The sequence below is a fragment of the Lynx rufus genome, unplaced genomic scaffold, assembly GCF_022079265.1.
Source record: "Lynx rufus isolate CCGP_SWC_20201006 ecotype Redwood Valley unplaced genomic scaffold, mLynRuf1.p SCAF_2, whole genome shotgun sequence".
Classification (NCBI taxonomy): Eukaryota; Metazoa; Chordata; class Mammalia; order Carnivora; family Felidae; genus Lynx; species Lynx rufus.
The window spans coordinates 188,748,908-188,768,691 of NW_025814834.1; the positions used below are offsets into that span (position 1 = coordinate 188,748,908).

Sequence of the window (19,784 nt, forward strand, 5' to 3'; positions counted from 1 at the left end):
TGGTTTGTGAGATTGAGCTCTGAGTTGGGCTCTGCAATAACACCACAGAGCCTGCTTAAGATTCTCTCTCTCTGCCCCACCCCTGCTTGCACTCGCACACGTGCACGCTCTCAGAATAAATTTAAAAAACTTAAAAAAAAAAACTCTCAGGGCACCTGGGTGGCTCAGTCAATTAAGCATCTGACTCTTGATCAGCTCAGGTTGTGATCTCATAGTTGTGGGATCAAGCCCTGCCTTGGGCTCTGTGCTGAGTGTGGAGTCTACTTGGGATTCTCTCTCTCTTTTTTTCTCTCTCAAAATAAATAAACAGTAAAAAAGCCTCTCATTAAAAAAATAAAAATAAATGTCTAGTTGTAGGGGAGCCTCGGTGGCTCAGTCGGTTAAGCATCCAACTTCGGCTCAGGTCATGATCTCACAGCTCATGTTTTCAAGCCCCACATTGGGCTCTCTGTTGTCAGCACAGAGCCTGCTTCAGATCCTCTGTCTCCTTCTCTCTCTGCTCCTCCGCAGCTCATTCTCCCTCTTTCAAAATAAATACATAAACTAAAAAAATAAAAAAATAAAAATAAAAATAAATAAAATAAATAAAATTTTTTTAAAAAGCCTAGTTGTAAGAGAAGAATTAAGTAAGTTATGGTCCATCATTTGTTGGGATATTTGTGTAGTTACTAAAATCATGTTTTTGAGGAACACCTAATTATATGAAAAAATGCTTATAATAGCATTAAGTAAAAAAAAAAGCAGCCTACAAAAGTACATACAGTATAATCTCTATTTATTTAAAATGCACACAAAAGTACACAGAAGAGTATGAGAAAAGGCATCAAAACATTAATGAGGATACTATAGGGATTTTTGTTTATAAAGTGAATACGTGTTGCTTTCATAATCAGAAAAATAAATACCTTATCCACAAAACTTCACAGCTATGAAGAGAAGAGGGGGAGTTTTCAGTTTACTTTGAGTGCAAGACCCAGGCTCAATACGGGAATGTTCCAGCTGATAATGAAAAATCCTTTCTTCATAAGGATACTGTCTGCGGGCAAGGCAGTGTAGAGTTTGGGACATAGTTCAAAGCCTTGGGTGTTGGTGTTGTTGGAGGGACAATTTACAAATGTGTGTTCATGTTTTGTGACTTCAGGGGGACGGAGGGGTTCATCTCCTGGGCTTTGACTCTTTTTGGTCCAGGGCACTTCCGTGGGGGAGGAGAGCCGGATGCGGCAGCCAGCACTCAACAGATGGGAGATCTGGGTGGGTGGCATACAGCTTCTCTCAAATGGCCCATTATTATGCATGGTATTATGGTGAACAACCTTGTACATGAATCTTTAGGTGTACCTCTGATGATCTCCTAAGATATATTCGTGGGAGTAGTTGAAACAAAGAGTATTAGTAGCCAATAAGGGCTCATTGAATGGGTGGTTGGATGAATAAAGAGGGAGAGAGGAATAAGGGGAGAGGAGACACAGAGAGGGGTTGCAAGGATGAAGCAGGGGTGTGGAGGGCAGGATCAGATGGATCCACGGAGAGCTAGTTCTGGGAATGGGCCCCTAAAGAGAGGGCCCCTTCTCACCTTGGTGATAGGACCCGCATGGGCCTGGTACTCATTGAATTCTTTCTGCAGAGGCAGTGGGTACTTCATCGCACGGATGGTTCCCACCGAGGTGCCCACAAACATCATGCGCCCAGAATGCGAGATGACGATGGCTGTGTAGACGACATCAAAGGCTGATATCTCTCGAAGGATCTGGAACACAGACGGGTGTTCAGGGTGACGGGCTCAGCTGTGGCCCCATGTCATTCCCTCCTCTCCTGTAACAGCAACACTTGGGCAAGTTCTGTACTGAAAAATGTTTCTCTATTCCTTACAGCACCTGGCACGGTGTCTACGCATAAAAGGCACTGATTTCAGTGTATCCTGGCTGCCTGATTGGTGAACAAGTATTCTGGGAGTTAGGATTAACGTTAATAAAAGGAAGCCAAGGGGCGCCTGGGTGGCTCAGTCGGTTAAGCATTCGACTTCGGCTCAGGTCAGGATCTCACGGTTCGTGGGTTCGAGCCCCGTGTCAGGCTCTGTGCTGACAGCTCAGTCTGCTTCAGATTCTGTGTCTCCCTCTCTCTCTGTCTCTCCCCCACTCACACTCTGTCTCTGTCTCTCTCAAAACTAAATAAACATTAAAAAAAATTTTTTTTACAAGGAAGCCAAGCCCCATTTTAAGGCTTTTGCATGTTGTTAACTCATTTGATCCTCACAAAAACCCTTTGGGGGCAGTTACCGTTACCCCTATTTTAAGATGACGAAACAGAGCCACACAGACAGCACCCACCTAGGAAGTGGCAGTCAGGCCCGAGTGTCTCTGCTCGTGACTGCTAGGCTACCTCACATCTCACACTCAGAATGCGATACGGATCATATAGCCATTCAGCAAACAGTTATTAATGTCCGTTACACAAACAAAACTATACTATCAGGAAACTCATTTTGTTTTTCGTGAATTCACTCACCGTGCCTTCCCTCCATCCAATCACCCACCCACCCTCCCACCAAACATTGAGGGAATGTTTGTGTGGGTCATGCAGTGTGCGCCGGCTAGTAGGGACAGCAAGAGGCGTGAATTGCGGGCCTGGCCTGAAGGGGCTTGTTCCGGTTCAGCACTGTAAAAGCCACCACACAATTAGGACTAAGCTACTTGGGGGCACAGTGGAGAGACCCCTCCTCTCAGCTGGGCTCCAATCATGGTGAAACCCGTCTCGGGTCAGTCTGCTGCCGTGGTGTCTGTGCGCTTTCCGGCCCCAGCGCCAGGAGGGTGACGAGCACCAAAGAAGATCGGCTGTCACTGGCGCCTGGAGAAGGATCCAGCCACGTTTGTGTGAAGTGTCTCTGCTGAACTCTTCTCTCCTCCCTCAGCTATTTGGAGCCAAATGTGGTAATTCCTAAATTTCAGAGTTTGGAGGTCTCGAACAAATGTGGTGGCCGAGCCGAGGCGACAGCGGTAACTATACTTCCGTCTCTACCCCAGGGTAAGCATGCAGTTTGGAGATGTTGCTGACCTGCGGGCCTGGAGGGTGGAAGAGACCTGTAGCCAGCCAGCAAAACAGAAGGAGAAAGGGGCCCCACGGTTTAACCAGTCAGGTAGGGCGCCGGGCAGGAAATCCCAGAAGTATCAATAACGGAATGACCCAGAGGGTCGTCCCATGAAGAAGGGACCCTGTTCTGACGAGCCCTCTTCCTGTCACACTTCCTGCTGCGCCCGTGGAGGCTGTCTTCTGCAGACCAGCGGGCAACCCGGAGGTGGGGCCGGGGCAGACTCACCGAAGAGTCTGCAATCTCCTTGAGGGTCTGGTCTGATCCAACTGCAAAGATAATTTTGGCATCGGGGGAGACAGTAACACAGTTGTAACTGCAGGACTTGAGAACGCATTCTGTCTCTCTCTTTCCTGAGGACAGATTCCATTCATAGACAGCACCGTCTGTGCCGCAAGAGATCAGTCTGCTGTCATCCGCGTTCCACACAACCGAGCGAACCTACAGGGGATGAAGGCGTACCCAGTTAAAAGCGTGCATATGTCCCTGTGCACACACGTGCACACACACACACACACACACACACACACACACACACACAGATGCCTCATTAGGGAAAGGAGGATGAACTCCTCACGTGTTCCACTAGACCGAGGCAGAATGTCCTTTCCTGGTGCGTGCCCTTCAGCAAACCCAAAACTGGCTTTATTTGGAACAGAGCATGAACAAGTCTACCCTCTGGGCATTGTCTAAAATGATGGAGGTATCGGTGTAGTGCGATTAAGAAAGGGCTGGTAGGTCCACAATATGAGCAAATAGCAGAGCATGAGAATTTTAATAGAACGAGGGAAAGACACAGTCAAGGAGAGACCTTCTGCAATCATAGACAACTCCGGGGGTCGGGAAGGCTGTGCGCATGTGCTAAGCCGCCCCACTCAAGAGCAATCGGAGCAGGATATGGGGAAAACTCGAAAGCGTCTTCTGAGCTGCACAGGGACCCATCAACACAGGGCAGAAACCTCACTAGCACAAGGGGTTTAAACATAACATCTGACCAAACCCTAACCGAATAATAATCTCCTCTGGTCCACGGGCATCTCCCAGGAAGCCAGGCTTAGAAATAAAATCACACTTATCCCTGGCAGCCTAGAAGACTGTGTGCATGGCTAGGGCTGCACTCTCTCAGGTACAGAGAGAGAACCTCCAAACTACTAGAACCTGGCTGAACAAGGAGCAAAAAAACGTGAACTCTGTGAACTGTGACAGCCGCCTTCCAGCCACACAGATCCAATGGTAAAGGGTGAAAGTGTAACTGGCTAAGGGGGCTAAGCCCAATCTGTGACTAATGAGTGGCTCAGGTCAACGCAGGGGCAACCAGAGAAAAGATAAAAAAAAAGAACAAAAATCTGAGCAGGGACATCAAGGCTGCACACTGCAGGGGAAAGAAAGACTTCTCAGGATTCGTTCAGCCAGGTCACTAAACAAAGAAACAAACAACAACAACAACAACAACAACAACTTTCTAGATCTTCCCCTTATCATATTTATAACTTCCTTCGCCAATAGTGAGAGTCCTGGTTCCCATTATCTTCAATATATTTGCTTATTTTCTCATAAGGAACCAACCTTCTGACCCACTGGCCACCTCTTTTGGTATTTCCATGACTGCGGCCCTGTGGGGCACGTCCTTAACCACCTCCTCAGCTCCACTTCCACCTCTTAAATTGGATTCTCTGTTACTATTATGTACAAATACCCTTGAAAAAATATAGTGATGCTATTTCCAACACTATTCCTAGATTCACTAATTTTTTTTTATTTATTTTTTTTTTAAATTTTTTTTTCAACGTTTTTTATTTATTTTTGGGACAGAGAGAGACAGAGCATGAATGGGGGAGGGGCAGAGAGAGAGGGAGACACAGAATTGGAAACAGGCTCCAGGCTCCGAGCCATCAGCCCAGAGCCCGACGCGGGGCTCGAACTCACGGACCGCGAGATCGTGACCTGGCTGAAGTCGGACGCTCAACCGACTGCGCCACCCAGGCGCCCCCCTAGATTCACTAATTTTAATAGTTTCTCTGAAAACTCTTTGAATTTCCTACATACTCAGTCATGTTGTCTGTGAGGATCTATTTATTCCTTTCCAATTTCTACGCTTTTTATTTTGCTTTGGTCTGAATGTTTCTGTCTCTTACTCTACCCTGCACCCCCCAGTTCGTATGTTGAAATCCTTACCCGAGAAGATGATGGTATAGGGAGGTGGGGCCCTTTGACAGGTGATTAGGTCATGAGGGTAGAGCCCTCATGAATGGGATTAGTAAGTGTCCTTATGAAAGACACCCCAGAGAGCTAGCTCACCCCTTCTACCATGTGAGGATATGAGAAATCTGCAGCCAGGAAGAGGGCCCTCACCTACCCATGCTGGCACCTGAGTCTTGGACTTCTTGCCCTCCAAACTGTGAGGAAACTTTTCTGTTCTTTATGAGCTACCCAGTCTGTGCTGTTTTGTTATGGCAGACTCATGGACTAAGACATATTTCCTTTTCTTGTCTTATTGCACTGGTTAGGACTCAGTACCAGGCTAACAGAAGGCATCATCTTTTGTTCTCTATCTCAGAAGGAATGCTTTCATAATTTTAGGATCAAGTATGCTGTTTGTCGTAGGTTTTCTTAAATATCTTGCATAAGATTTTTATAACAGAAGTTCCATTATTTTTTAGTTTGTTGTTTTTTATTTTTTTATTATTTAAAATTTTTAAAATGTTTACTTACTTTTGAAGGAGAGACAGAGCGTGAGCAGGGTAGGGGCAGAGAGAGAGGGAGACACAGAATCTGAAATGGGCTCCAGGCTCTGAGCTGTCAGCACAGAGCCCGACGTGGGGCTCGAACTCACAAACCACAAGACCACGACCTGAGCTGAAGTTGGATGCCTAACCGACTGAGCCACCCAGGTGCCCAAGTGTTGTTTTTTAAAATCGTGAATGGGGGGCGCCTGGGTGGCGCAGTCGGTTGGGCGTCCGACTTCAGCCAGGTCACGATCTCGCGGTCCGTGAGTTCGAGCCCCGCGTCGGGCTCCGGGCTGATGGCTTGGAGCCTGGAGCCTGTTTCCGATTCTGTGTCTCCCTCTCTCTCTGCCCCTCCCCCGTTCATGCTCTGTCTCTCTCTGTCCCAAAAAAAATAGGTAAACGTTGAAAAAAAAAAAATTAAAAAAAAAAAAGAAAAAATGAAAAAAAAATCGTGAATGGATATTAAATGCTATCAATTTTATTATATCTGCATTTATGGAGATAAACATATGATTTTTTCATCCTTATTATGCTAATGTGGTGTACCACATTAATTGATTTCAAATTGTAAAACAATCCTGTATTCCTGGAATAAATCCAACTTGGTCATGTTGTGTTCTCCTTTTTATATATTGATGGACTGGCTTGATAATATTTTATTTCTATGGTCACAAAAAAGACCAGCTTAGCATTTCTTCCTTATGATGTCTTTGACAGGTTTTGGTATCATGATTATGCTGGCCTCACAGAACAATATTGGGAAGTATTTGCTCTTTTCTCTATACTTTGCAAGAGTTTCTTCAATATTATTAGTGTCATTTTTTTTTTTCCTTACAAGTTGATATAATTCTCCAGTGATATGCTCTGGGCCTAGAGTTTTCTTTATAGGAAGGTTTTTAAATGATAGACTCAATTTTTCTAGGAATTTGTTTCATCTATATTATTCAAATTTATTTTCATAAAGTTGTTCATAATATCCCCTCATGATCTTTTTTTATTATATAGGATCTGTAGTGATATCCCCTTTTCATTCCTCATACTGGTTATTTACCTTTCCTCCTTTTTTTCTCCTCTCGTAATCAGTCATGTTAAAGTCTTGTCCATTTTGCATTTTCAAAATGCTAAGTTTTGGGGACACCTGACTGGCTCAGTTGGTAGAGCATGCAACTCTGGATCTCAAGGTTCTGAGTTTGAGCCCCACATTGGGAGTAGAGATTACTTAAAAAAACCTGGGGTGCCTGGGTGGCTCAATTGGTTAAATGTCCAACTCTTGATTTTGGCTCAGGTCATGATCTCATGGTTCATGAGAGCCTCGTATCGGGCTCTGTGCTGATGGTGCGGAGCCTGCTTAGATTATCTCTCTCCCCTCCCCCCGTCTCTCAAAACAAACAAACATTAAAAAAAAAAAAAAAAAACCAAAAACCCAAAACCATGTTTTGGCTTTGATGATCTTCTATTGTGTTTATTTTCTATTTCATTAACTTCTGCTCTTATCCTTACTATTTCCTTCCTTTTATCTTCTTTGAATTTAATTTGCTGTTCCTTTTCTAACTTCTTTAGATGATTATATCACTGATTTTTATCTTTTTATATTCCTAATATATGTATTTAAGGTTATAAATTTCCATGGGCATGGCTTTATTGTATCCTCCATCTGTATATGTATATTTTTAATACTGCAGATGTAAGTCTAACATACAACCCTGGTTAGAAACCAGTGTTATAAATACTTGCAAAGGGATGCAACAAAGGGCTGCTTTCCTGGACTGGTCAGGGAGGGCCTCCCAGGGAGATGCACACGGTTCTAGAAAGAGCATCAGAATCACCTGGCATGCTTTCATCTGCACCTCCACAGTCACTTGAAGACCAATCGCATTGTTGAAACCCGGAAAGCTCAGTGTTTTCACAGTTCCTGCACTTATGCACCTGTTATTTGCCACACTCAATGGTTAGTTTTTAGTCTTTACAGGACCTCTCTCTGACCTTTACTTATTTTTGTAAATGTTGATTTATTTTTGAGAGACAGAAAGAGAGAGAGAGTGAGCGAGTGAGCAGGGGAGGGGCAGAGAGGGAGAGAGAGAATCCCAGGCTGGCTCCATGCTGTCAGCCCAATGCAGGGCTCCATCCCACATACCATACCATGAGATCATGACCTGAGCTGAAATCAAGAGTTGGACATTCAACCAACTGAGCCACCCAGACGCCCCTCTCTCTGACCTTTAATGCCACCAACTACTTTATCTTGGAAGAGTTCCTTCACTTCTCTGATACAATTCCTTGATTCCAAGTTCTTCTGTGCCTTCATTTGCAGTCCTTCTCTTCTTTAACCAGTCCCTGAAATGTTGGTCACCTGTCTCTGCCCAAGATTCTTCTCAAATTCCAGGCCCTTGGTGATGTAATCTATGCCTCTGACTTGCACTACCACCTAATCCCGTGAATCTTCATTTTCAGCTTTGACTTCTTTCCTGACCCCCATGCCTGAGTACCATAGTTCTTGGACACATGGCACATAACATATACAAAATGGAACTTAATGTCGTGCTTCTCTCTGTCTCTACTACCAAAGCCATGGTTTATTTTCTGCCTCATCTTTCACCCTCACTTCTTAGCTGGTCTCCATCCCTCCAAGTTCCCTCTCCTCTAATCCATCCTCAATACTGTTTGGAGAAGTACCTCTAACCCCATTACTTCCTTTCCTGAATCCTTTCAGTTGCCTCTCATCACCTACAGAGTAAAGTCCAATTCCTTGGCATGGTGCGCACACTGGGATGTAGCCAACCTCTCTGGCTCCTTCCACCACTGCTGGAATGTGCCCAACGTTCCAGCCATGTGTACCTCAAACCACCACCCTATTTTATACTCCAGTTCCATCATCTCTAATAGGTCCTCTGCCTAGCATGCCTTTCAAGTGCTTTTTCTGTCCAAATTCTTTCACCGACTTCTTAAGTCTTTCCACCTTTGGCCCCTCCCTTGTCTTCATGCCCCATCTCCACTCTGTCTGAAAACTACTGGCTTTGCTTGCTAAGTATCTTTTGAATCCACCTCCTTCTCCCTATCTGTACCATCTCCTTTATGGTCCAAAATGGTGTAGACATCCACAATAGTCTCCTTACCATTTCCACCCTTTCAATACATTCTTCTTTCTGCAGCCAAAGTAGTCTAAAATGCGAATCTGGTCATATCATTCCCTCCTCTGAAAATCTTCAATGATTTCAAGGCACAAGGAGGATATCTTTTTTATAGTTTTTTTATACTTAGGAGGCCTGCAAGGTTCCATGCACTTGGGCCTTTGCTAATCTCACCAACCTCAGCTGGGTCCCGTTTTGTCCTGACACCTACGGTTCCAGCCCCACAGACTTTTCAGCTCCTCTGAAGCTCTATCTGGTTAATTCCTTCCTACTCCTTTAGGACCCAGCCTTTATGAACACCCCACTCTAAATTATGCCAACTCTTTCATTATTTACTCTCATAACACCCCATGTTTTTCTTTCATTGCATTTATTGCAATTAGTAATTACCCTGTGCTTTTGTTTTATCGTCTCTTTCCCCAAGTAGACCATGAACTCCAAGAGGAAACGCATTGCTTCTCTTTTGTTCACTCAGCAAGCATAATGCTTGGCTCTGTGCCTCCCGTGTCCTTGGACACTACTCACTCACTGACCTTCCCGGTGTGTCCTTTCAGGTTCGAGATGTTCTCCAGGCTCGTAGTGGCAAAAATGTGAATCACATTTCCACTGACTGCAGCAAACAGGTGACCTCCATTGCTAAAGGAACACTACAAAGAAACAAAGCAAGAGAGCAAGAATGAGAGAAATGAGCCTTCTGGACGTTACAGTCAAGAGCTCTTTTTCCTAAAGAGTTCAGGCTGAAAGCAGGTGTGGAAGTGGAAATCGGGGGGGAAAGGTGCAGAGGGACTGAGGACCAGCCAGCATCTTGGCTATTCCTGTAGCTCATACTGGCCAAGATGCTGCCAGCTCATACTGGCCAAGATGTGTGCACGGACCATGACGCTGCTTGGATGGTAGACTGCAGCATTCGTTGTTTGTAGAAGTGTCAGAGTGGGGAAGCAACTCCCGAAATCACTATCTGGTTTCTGCGGTCACCTCAGGGGGAAGTGTGATGGGCGGCCTACTGCCTCTCCCTGGTGACGCTTCTATTCCCAGGCCCCTCCCAATCTCCAACTTCACCTTCCCGACTGGCTGGCCCTCCGATTCTGAGATGACTTCCCTTTTTGACACTTTTTGTTACTCGGCAATCAGAGAGAGAATTAATCACACGTGGGCTCTCACAAGGCTTGGGGTTCAGTGAAATATCTTGATGAGCAAGACAGAAATGGGATAGAGCTGTATGCTCAAGAAGTTTGGGGAGAGGAGAACCCGATCTCTTGCCTTTTCTTCTTTTAAAGCCACTGATGTTCTGTAAGCAGACTTTGGTCCCACTTTGCCAGAGTGTGTTAGTTCTTGATACTTCAACCCCCAGTTTTCCAAGAAACTGAACCTTTATCTCCAGCATCTTACCTCTCTGCATCCTCTGACAGAATATTCTTTGAAAGAACGTATATCATCAATGAGTAGATTCATAAGGCGTAGTTTGTCAGCAAATCCTACGACAACAAAGTGCCCTGATGGATGAAGGCTGATTGTATAAGCCTCTTCCTGGTATTCCTTAAATAGCTCCAGAGTGCTGTGAACAAGATTATGGAATTCTAAGAAACTCCCTTGAGCCCTCCATTGTATCTGGCACATATTTCTATCATAGCATAGGAGATACTTTGTCGCTTGAAATTTTGGTTCCTCTTTTCCCCAGGTTTTGGTTATTTGAGGAGTGTCCGGCAATGAGTATGGGAAATAGGGGAAGTGATCAACGAGTTCTCTAGCGATGCTGAAGGCACAGCTCCATTTGGATCCCCCGAGTTGGAAGGACCGCATGGTTTCTTTTCGGCAACCCAGTGGCTATACACAAAGGACAGAGAAATTACAGTGGGGGGCCACTCTAGGCTGGGGATCCTCAGGAAATCCATGTCAGGGAGAAAAAGTCACTAGGGAGTTAAGGATGGTCGGGGGCAGTGATGAGGAGACAGATGTAGTGGTCTGGAGAGTCCCATGTGACGAAAAGTACATCTGGAGGGAGAGAGGAAAACTGGAAGAACACAGGAGATTATTTAAGAAGGCGGAGTGTTATCTTTATGTCCCCATTGTCTAGCATGGTGTCTGGCGTGTGGTGAAGCACTTAATAAAACACAAAGCCATGTTCTAGCCCGAGCACGAGCAAAAAGGGAAGAGAAACAGGTAAGTTGACAGACTTGATTAAAAAAACAAAACAAAACACCTTTTCCAACTGAGAGCTTCAAGTAATTACATTTTAAAACTCTCTAATTAAAATAATTTACATGAACAAATGTAACAACTGGGATCCTGCACGCTGCAGTCGCGAAGCCTTTCATCCTTACTTTGACTCATAATTCCAGATGCGAACGGATCGATCCAGAGAGCAGGTGGCAATGAAGGGTTTGCGGATGCACGTGGCTAGCCCGGTGATGGCTGCGGAGTGCAAGGGGTACATCAGATACTCGAAGTGAGCAGGCTCCCCCTGGAGAAATCACACAGAGTGAGATCTGGCAGAGTAAGCAAAGGGCTGGCTCTATACTTCAGCTCCATTACCACCTACGAATGTTAGTTAGCCTGGGTGCGCAGATAATGGCCGTGGGAAGACTGCTTTAATATTATGCATATTTTCCAATGCTGCTATTATTTTAAAAAGCAATTTAAAATGACAAAAAATGGCAATTAAAAAATTTTTTTAAGGATTTTTTTTTTTTTGAGAGCGAGATGGCACAAATGAGGGAGGGTGGAGAGAGAGAGGGAGAGAGAGAGAGAGAGAGAATCCCATGAGGGATAGAGAGAGAGGAGATGGGGGAGAGAGAAGCGGGGTTCACCCGAAGCGGGGCTCGAGCTCACGAACCGTGAGATCATGACCTGAGCCAAAGTCAGATGCTTAAGTGACCCAGGCACCTCAGAACTTTGTTCTATAGCTGTACCAGAATTTAATGTAGCCACTCCTCTACTATGGGAACATTTCAGTGGATTCCATCATTTGTTATTTAGGAATAACATTAGACTAAACATCCTTGCGGGTTAAGTCGTTGTACCTCTCTGATGACTTCCTTAGCTCCTTCAGTGGAAGTATCCAACACTAAGCTTTTGAATGCGGACGCATCCATTTCAAAAGACATCCATCTTAAAGAAACATAGTGCCAGCTGTGTGACACAGTTACCAGCAAAACAACCAGATGAGGAATGAGGCTGCCCCCCCCTGCTGCCCATGTTAGTCCCTTTCTCATAATGCCCTGGATAACTTGGATAACTGGCTGCTTGAGTGATCCCACTTCTTCCTTCCTGTGCTCTTAGGTTTTAAATTAGCCCATAAAGAGCAAACCCACAAAATCCTAGACATCCCACCCCCCACACTCCAGTAAAGGCAAAGCCCATGCCCTTTCTCTCCCCATGACCTTGCTGTGCAGCCCTCATGTGTGCTCCGTACCCTCCAGAGCATGTGAGTAACAAATCTGTTCCCCTAAGTTCCCTGGTGTTTTGTGCTGAAGTGCCTCCTGCAATGATCCTAAGAAGGAAAAGGTCCAGTCCAGCCACAACTCTGGCCGTGGTGGGAGAAACGTCTGGGGGTTTGCTATGAGTAATATGGGCCTGGGCAAAGTGCCGCGGGCATTCCTAGCCAAAAGCATCACTATCAATAGGCTGGGACGGACGCAACAGGTACGTTTCTAGAAGGGGAATACTGGGGGAAATGGCATGAACGACTCTAAAGACCTTCAGAGGCCCTGCCAGACTTCTCTCCAGAGAAATGGCGTCATTCCGCCACCAGCAGCAGTGAGAGCTGGGGTGAATGATTTCACACGGAGATGCTTCCTGTGACACTGGTTGTACAGGCTTCACATTGTTCTGTTTTCGGAGGCCTTATACCTGGGACACCTGAATGAGGAGTGATGGCTGGGAAATTCAATTAGGTGCACGCATTTTAGGCCCATTCACAAGCAAACCAAAGGCTGAGATGGGGATTCCCTCAAATTCTGGCCCTTTCTCACTTACAAACTCAGCTGCATGCATTCAACCTTCCCTACTATCTCGGAAGAAAAGGTGCTGTGCTGTGCTGGGGTGGGGGGCAGGACAGAGTATTCCCCTTCTCCATCCCTTACCCTTTCTTTCTCCAATATCTTCAACCTCCCTGTCTCTACTGGCACATTCCCATCAGCTTTTGAATACACTCACACCTCTCTTACCTTAAACACAACAGTAATCCTCTTTCGTCCTTTCTCTGCACTTCTGCCTAAGAAGCTGTACGATGATGGAGAATCAGACAAGCAGGCTTACCGATTTCACTTGAAATTCATGACCACAAGCCTCCAACGGACCGATAACTCCATGTTTTTCAGTAAGTTCACTTTCTGAATCTCCAAGATACCGATTTCATGCCATTTATTCTCTTTCCAGGCCTTCAGACTCTCTTCCTCTTTCTCCCAGCCCCAAAACTTGTCTGATGACCTTGCCTCATATTTCCTTGATTTTGTACCTTTACTTTCTTCATTCTGTAGCTCAGGCGCAGAGTTACAGACTGTCATAATTCACGTACGGCCAATTTTTATTTTATATTTCATTCCCTTCCTCTTTTAATTTTCACTCTTGTTCCTCCCTTATCAAAGGCACCAATTAATGTGTCTCATTTGTGTCCTTGGAAATTTTTCTTTTTTTTTTTCTTAACGTTTATTTATTTTTGAGAGACAGAGACAGAGCATGAGTGGGGGAAGGGCAGAGAGAAGAGACACAGAATCGGAAGCAGGCTCCAGGCTCTGAGCTGTCAGCACAGAGCCCGATGCGGGACTCAAACCCACCAAACGGGAGATCATGACCTGAGCTAAAGTCGGACGCTCAACTGACTGAGCCACCCAGGCGCCCCCATGTTCTTGGATATTTCTATACATGGCACCATCCTTCAGACTGCATTCTTCAGTTTTACTTTTTTCTCTCAACCATCTATGTTGTCATGTATATAATTATTGCTTCTACCAGAGATTTGGTATTCTGTGGTATGCATCCAGCTCTTTGGGGACGGACAGCTGGGTTGTCTTCGACTCTCCATTGCTACGAACACGAAGGCGAACGTCTTTGTATGTGCTAACGGACCGGCGTGATGTAATTCCTGGTATGGATCCAGGAGCAGACCACTGGGTAACAAGATATATGCATTCTCTATTCAACCAGGAAATATCAGACTGCTCTCTAGAATGTCTATACCAGTTTACATCCCCTCACCATCCCATAAGGATTCCCATTCTCTTTTGCTCTCAGAAATTTCGGGTGATATCTGACTTTCTAATTTTGGTTAATGTCATTAAAAAATTTTCATAAAGAAGCATCTCAGTCATGACGTGCAGGAAACAATTATACCACTGCTCAGGCCAGGCTCTCTGGGCTGCTGGCGCCCCCAGCCTTGCCTCTGGTGCACATTAAAGATCCCAAACCACAACTGACTCCACGCGACTTCACAATCAATAAAAAAGGAGCAATGTTTGAATTAGAGGCTGAACTCAACAATGAAAAGAAAGAAAAAGAGGAAGGAGGCTGGGCAGAAAGCGATTGCTGCCATGACCAGGGGGCAGGATGTCAGTTCTCTCTTTCCAGATGTAAGAAACTACGCACACTGACCATCTGAAATTAAAGAAGCTTGCGTATCTCTATTTGATGAACCTCACCAAGAGTCAGCCAGACGTGGCCATCATGGCTGTCCATAGCTTTGTGAAGGACTGTGAGGATCCCAATCCTCTAATTCAGGCCTTGGCAGGCAGGGCCAGGGGTGCATCCGGGTGGACAAGATGACAGAATAGCTCTGCAAGTGCTTGAAGGATGAAGATCCCTACGTTAGGAAGACAGCGGCAGTCTGTGTGGCAAAATTCCATGATATCGATGCCCAAATGGTGGAAGATCAGGGATTTCTGGATACTCTGTGGGATCTCATTGCAGATTCACATCCAATGGTGGTGGCTAATGCTGTAGCAGCATTTTCTGAAATCAGCGAATCTCACCTAAATGGCAACTTACTCGATCTGAACCCACAGAACATTAATAAGCGGCTGATGGCCCCAAATGAGTGCACTGACTGGGCCAGATTTTCATCTTGAACTCCCTAATTACAACCCTAAAGATGGCCGGGAGGCTCAGAACATCTAGGAACGTGTAACTCCCCGGCAATCTCACGCCAACTCAGCGGTGGTGCTTTCAGCGGTAAAAGTCCTAGGGAAGTTTCTAGAGTTGTTACCCAACGACTCTGACTACTACAATGTAGTAAGTAGTAGAAGGTGGCCCCTCCACCTGTCTTTGCTGTCTGGGGAGCCAGTCATGCAGTACGTTGCCCTGAGGCCACTTCAGCTGCTACGTCCCACTCAACGGTGCTTTTTGTAGAAGATGGCAAAATGGAGCACCAGGTATTCCTTGCGAAGGAAAGGATGGTCCCAGTGAAAATGAACTTCAGTTTCAGATTAAGGAATGTCACTTAAATGCTGAGACTTTCCAGCAAATTGCAAAACAACAATGTCTGTACTAATGCCAAGAGGAATGTAGAAGGGCAAGACATTCTGTACCAATCCCTGAAACTCACAAATGGCCTCTGGATTTTGGCTGAGCTACATGTCCAGACAGGAAACCCAAATTACACACAGTCGCTGAAGGGTAGGGCTCCTGAAGTCTCTCAACACATGTAGCAGGCCTATGGCAGCATTTTGAAAAATGAATAGACTGGTCCTGTGCCCTCTGGCCACCCTGTGATTGGTGCAAGCCAAGAACTCTTAACTGGAAGAAATTGGACCGCCTTGTAGAACCTGAACCCAAACACTGAGGCCACCCACCAAGGTAGTGACTAGTTTAACCTGTGTTAACATTAAGACACAACCTGCTGGATAGTTTTAGCTTCCTGTGAACATCTGTAACCACTGCTTCAATCACTTCCCACCTCTTGCCAACTGCCACTACTATCTATCCTTACTTGGGGGCTTCTCCACAGTGTGCCGATGGCTGGCATTTTTAAGGGGTTTGGTATTTTGTAATTGAAAGCTCATTTCAAAAGCAGAAAAAGACAAAAATATTAAAGCAAGGAAAAGTGTCACTGGAAAAAAAAAAAAAAGAGGCATCTCAGACTTGTTTTAATTTGCATTTTGCTGTGCATAGGCAACAGACATTGCCTGTGAGAGTGGCCAGGTATTGGATTTAATGGATGACGACTTCACAGTGGCTATTACAAATCTGTTCAAAGAACTAAAGAAAACCATGATTAAAGAAGGAAAGAAACTTTTGATAACAATGTCACATCAAATAGAGAACATCATTGTTTAAAAAAAAAGCAAATTCTGTAGGTAAAAAGTACAATAGCAGAAATGAAAAATACACTAGAGGCACTCAAAAGCAGATCTGAACTAGCAGAAGAAAGAATCAGTGAAGTTAAAGGCAGATCAAGAAAGATTATGCAATATGGAAAACAGAAAAATGAAGAAAAATGAACAGAACCGCAGGTAAATGTGGGACTCCACTAAACACACCAACACATGTACAGTGGGAGTACCAGGAGGAGAGGAGACAGAAAGGAGCAGAAAAAAATATTTGAATAAATAATGGACAAAATTCCCCACATTTATTGGAAAGTATTGATGCACACATCCATGAAGCTGAAACACAAAGAGATCTACAGACACATGATAGTAAAAATATTGAAAACTGAAGACAAAGAAAAAACCTTGAAAGCAGCAAGCGTAAGATGATTGATCAGTTACAAGGAAGTCCAACAAGGTGACAGCAGATTTCTCAGCAAAAATAATAAAAGCCAACAGGGCGTGGGATAACATGTTCAAAATACTCAAAGAAAAAACTGTCGATCAAGAATTGTATATCCAGGGGCTCCTGGATGGTTCAGCTGGTTAAGCATCCGACTCTTGGTTTTGGCTCAGGTCATGATCTCACAGTTCGTAAGTTTGAGTCCTGCGTCGGGCTCTGCAATGCAGAGCATGCTTGGGATTCTCTCTCTCTCTCCTTCTCTCTCTGCTCCTCCCCCACTCACACTGCTTCTGTCTCTCTCAAAATAAATACACTTTATTTTTTTTGAGAGAGGGCATAAGTGAGTGAGGGGCAGAGAGAGAGAGGGAGGGAGAGAGTGAGAGTGAGAGAGAATCCCATGAGGGGGGAGAGAGAGAGAAACAGAGACAGAGAGGCAGCGCTGTGCTCACCCGATGCAGGACTCAAACTCATGAACTGTGAGGTTATGACCTGAGCCAAAGTCAGATGCTTAACCAACTGAGCCACCCAATAAATAAACTTAAAAAAAAAAATTCTATATCCAGCAAAGCTGTCTCTTAAAAATGAAACATAAAAATATTCCTAACAATGGGGCGCCTGGGTGGCTCAGTCGGTTGAGCATCCAATTTCGGCTTAGGTCGTGATCTCGCTGTCTATGAGTTCGAGCCCTGCGTCGGGCTCTATGCTGACAGCTCAGAGCCTGGAGCCTGTTTTGGATTCTGTGTCTCCCTCTCCCTGCCCCTCCCCCACTCAGGTTCTGTCTCTCTGTCAAAAATAAATATTAAAATAATAATAATGATAATAATAATAATAATAAATTCCTAACAAGAATAAAGAGTTTGTTGCTCACAGACCTGCCTGCCATGTAATACTGAAGGAGATTCTTCAGGTTGAAGTAAGTGACCCCAGACAGTAATTTGAATCCACCAAAAAAACACAAAGAATACCAATAAATGTATTACGACATTATAAAAAATATAAATACATATCTCATCCCCACTTTTCTTTCACCTTATTGAGAAAGCAACTATATGCATCGTTGGGCTCATGGAAGTGTATTTGCCAATAATAGCACAAAGATGGTGGGCGGGAGCAAATCTGTATCGGGCTAAGGAAGTGACTTCAGATGATAATTCAAATCCACAGGGACAAACAAAAAGAACCCGAAGCAATGAAAATGTTCTAAAACTGACTGTGGTAATGGCTGCAACAACTCTGTGAGTACGTTCAAGACCACTGAATTGTACACTGTAAATATGTGAATTGCACGGCATGTGAATAAATACCAATCAATACTCAATAAAACTGTTATTTAAAAAAAACCCACCATTACCAAGAAAGATATGTTAAAATCTCCTCCTATGATTATTGATGGTCTATTTTCCTCATTGTTCTGTCAAATTTTGCTTTATATATTTTGAATGCATGCTATCAGGTGCATAAAGTTTAAAACCATAATATCCTCTTGATGAAGTGACCCTTTTAGAAGTACAAAGTGACCCTCTTTATCTTTACGGTGCTTTTTTGTTGCAGTATCTGCAGTGTATTTATGCTTAAGTTTTGTTACTTAAACACAAAAAAGAAACAATCAACTTCTTCATACACATGCATGTTTGTGCACATGAGCAGGTAGAGAGGCATGTGCAGCAGTATGAGGAATTCTCTGAAGTATAATGGCAGGGTTAAAGGATATGTACAATTTAGACTTGACAGCCAACTCCAAGGGGTCCTCGAAAGGGGCCGCAGCAGTTGCAACCCCACTGAGAGTAGCCGAGTGCTTCTACGGGGCACCTTAAGATTTGAGGTTCTTCTTTTTCCAAAAAAATTTTTTTTTAATTTTTATTTATTTTAGAGACAGAGAGAGAGAGAGACCGACCCAGAGTGTGAGCAGGGAAGGGGCAGAGAGAGAGGGAGACACAGAATCCAAAGCAGGCTCCAGGCTCTGAGCTGTCAGCACAGAGCCTGATGCGGGGCTTGACCTCACAAATTGCGAGATCACAGCCTGAGCCGAAGTCGGCCGCTCATCGACTGAGCCACCCAGGTGCCCCAAGATTCGAGTTTCTTCTGCTCTTAGGAAGGGGCTAAATGAGCCCCTGCTCAGAAAGTCTGGATTCAAACCTGCCCACGTGGTAGGCGGTCCCTGGGCCGGAAGGAAGCGCTGCTGGGAAAGACTCACCTTGCTAATCTCCGTCAGGGACATGGTGATGCTGTACAGTTGGTTCTTGCTGGTGCTGACGACCAGGGTTTCCTCTGAGGGGCTGAAGCACATGCAGAGGACATCCTGTTTGTCCGACTGACTCTGCTCATTGCTCTGTGGGTCCGTCGGAATCTGCCCAAGATGCAACACAACCGTCAGTCATGTTCCCACGTTGCCCGCGTGTCCTTGGGTTTTCGGAGTCCTCGCAGATACTTTCAGCTTACAGATACCCAGACGGGCATGCTGCCAAGGATCCCCCTCAGATGTGGACAAGGAATGGCTGAGTCACCTCTGTTTCTGTGGGATTTGTATTCATCCTTAAGTGATTAGTGGCTAAGAGACAGCAGCAGCTGTAAAAAGGATCACTCTCTACATCGGAATTTGAGATCCCCTCCGAAAACAAGTGTTAGTTTAAATCCCGCTCCCGCCCACCTGTCAGAAGCCCAGTGCGGGTGCCACCTCGTCAAGCATGCCAGTGTGCACCCTGGGGCAGTGGAGGGGAAGGTGACAGCCCCTCTTCCACGTGGGGTGGGTGACAGGGCAGAGAAAAGACAAGGGGTCACACGGCGGCCCTGCCAGCAGCTTCTGAGAGGGCCTGGAGTTGCCAAGCAGACCTCACCTTAGATTTCCTTTCCCACCACTGCTCTTCACCTACTAACCATCACACTTCTCGAAAGGCCCGCCCATACCACGTCCACTCGGTTCTTCATTCCTTCCACTGTGTCATGTACTGAAATGTCCTCATCAACCTTAGAAATGCCAGAGGCCCCTGCTCAGTCCTCATCTTCTGGGCTTTCCTAGATCCTGTAGCGGTGATGGCAGCACCTGCCTCTGGGGGGCCCAGGACACCGAGCTCTCATGTTTCCCTCCCGTGGCCTGGAGTTGTGTCTTCCCCCGTATACCCCCGACTCCTTTCCGCCGTCATC

General features: G+C 45.3%; 1 protein-coding gene across 1 annotated transcript in view; it reads right to left on the minus strand.

Annotated features, from left to right (window-relative positions):
- Window positions 1-19,784, minus strand: part of CFAP57 (cilia and flagella associated protein 57) — a 69,846-nt gene that overhangs the window by 39,304 nt on the left and 10,758 nt on the right. The window contains exons 5-10 of the mRNA XM_047085240.1: window positions 18,838-18,990; window positions 11,261-11,400; window positions 10,329-10,494; window positions 9,473-9,586; window positions 3,314-3,526; window positions 1,574-1,747 (exon numbers count right to left, since the gene is read on the minus strand). Of these exons, the coding sequence (XP_046941196.1) occupies window positions 1,574-1,747; window positions 3,314-3,526; window positions 9,473-9,586; window positions 10,329-10,494; window positions 11,261-11,400; window positions 18,838-18,990 (960 nt within the window). The remainder of the gene's footprint in view (window positions 1-1,573; window positions 1,748-3,313; window positions 3,527-9,472; window positions 9,587-10,328; window positions 10,495-11,260; window positions 11,401-18,837; window positions 18,991-19,784) is intronic.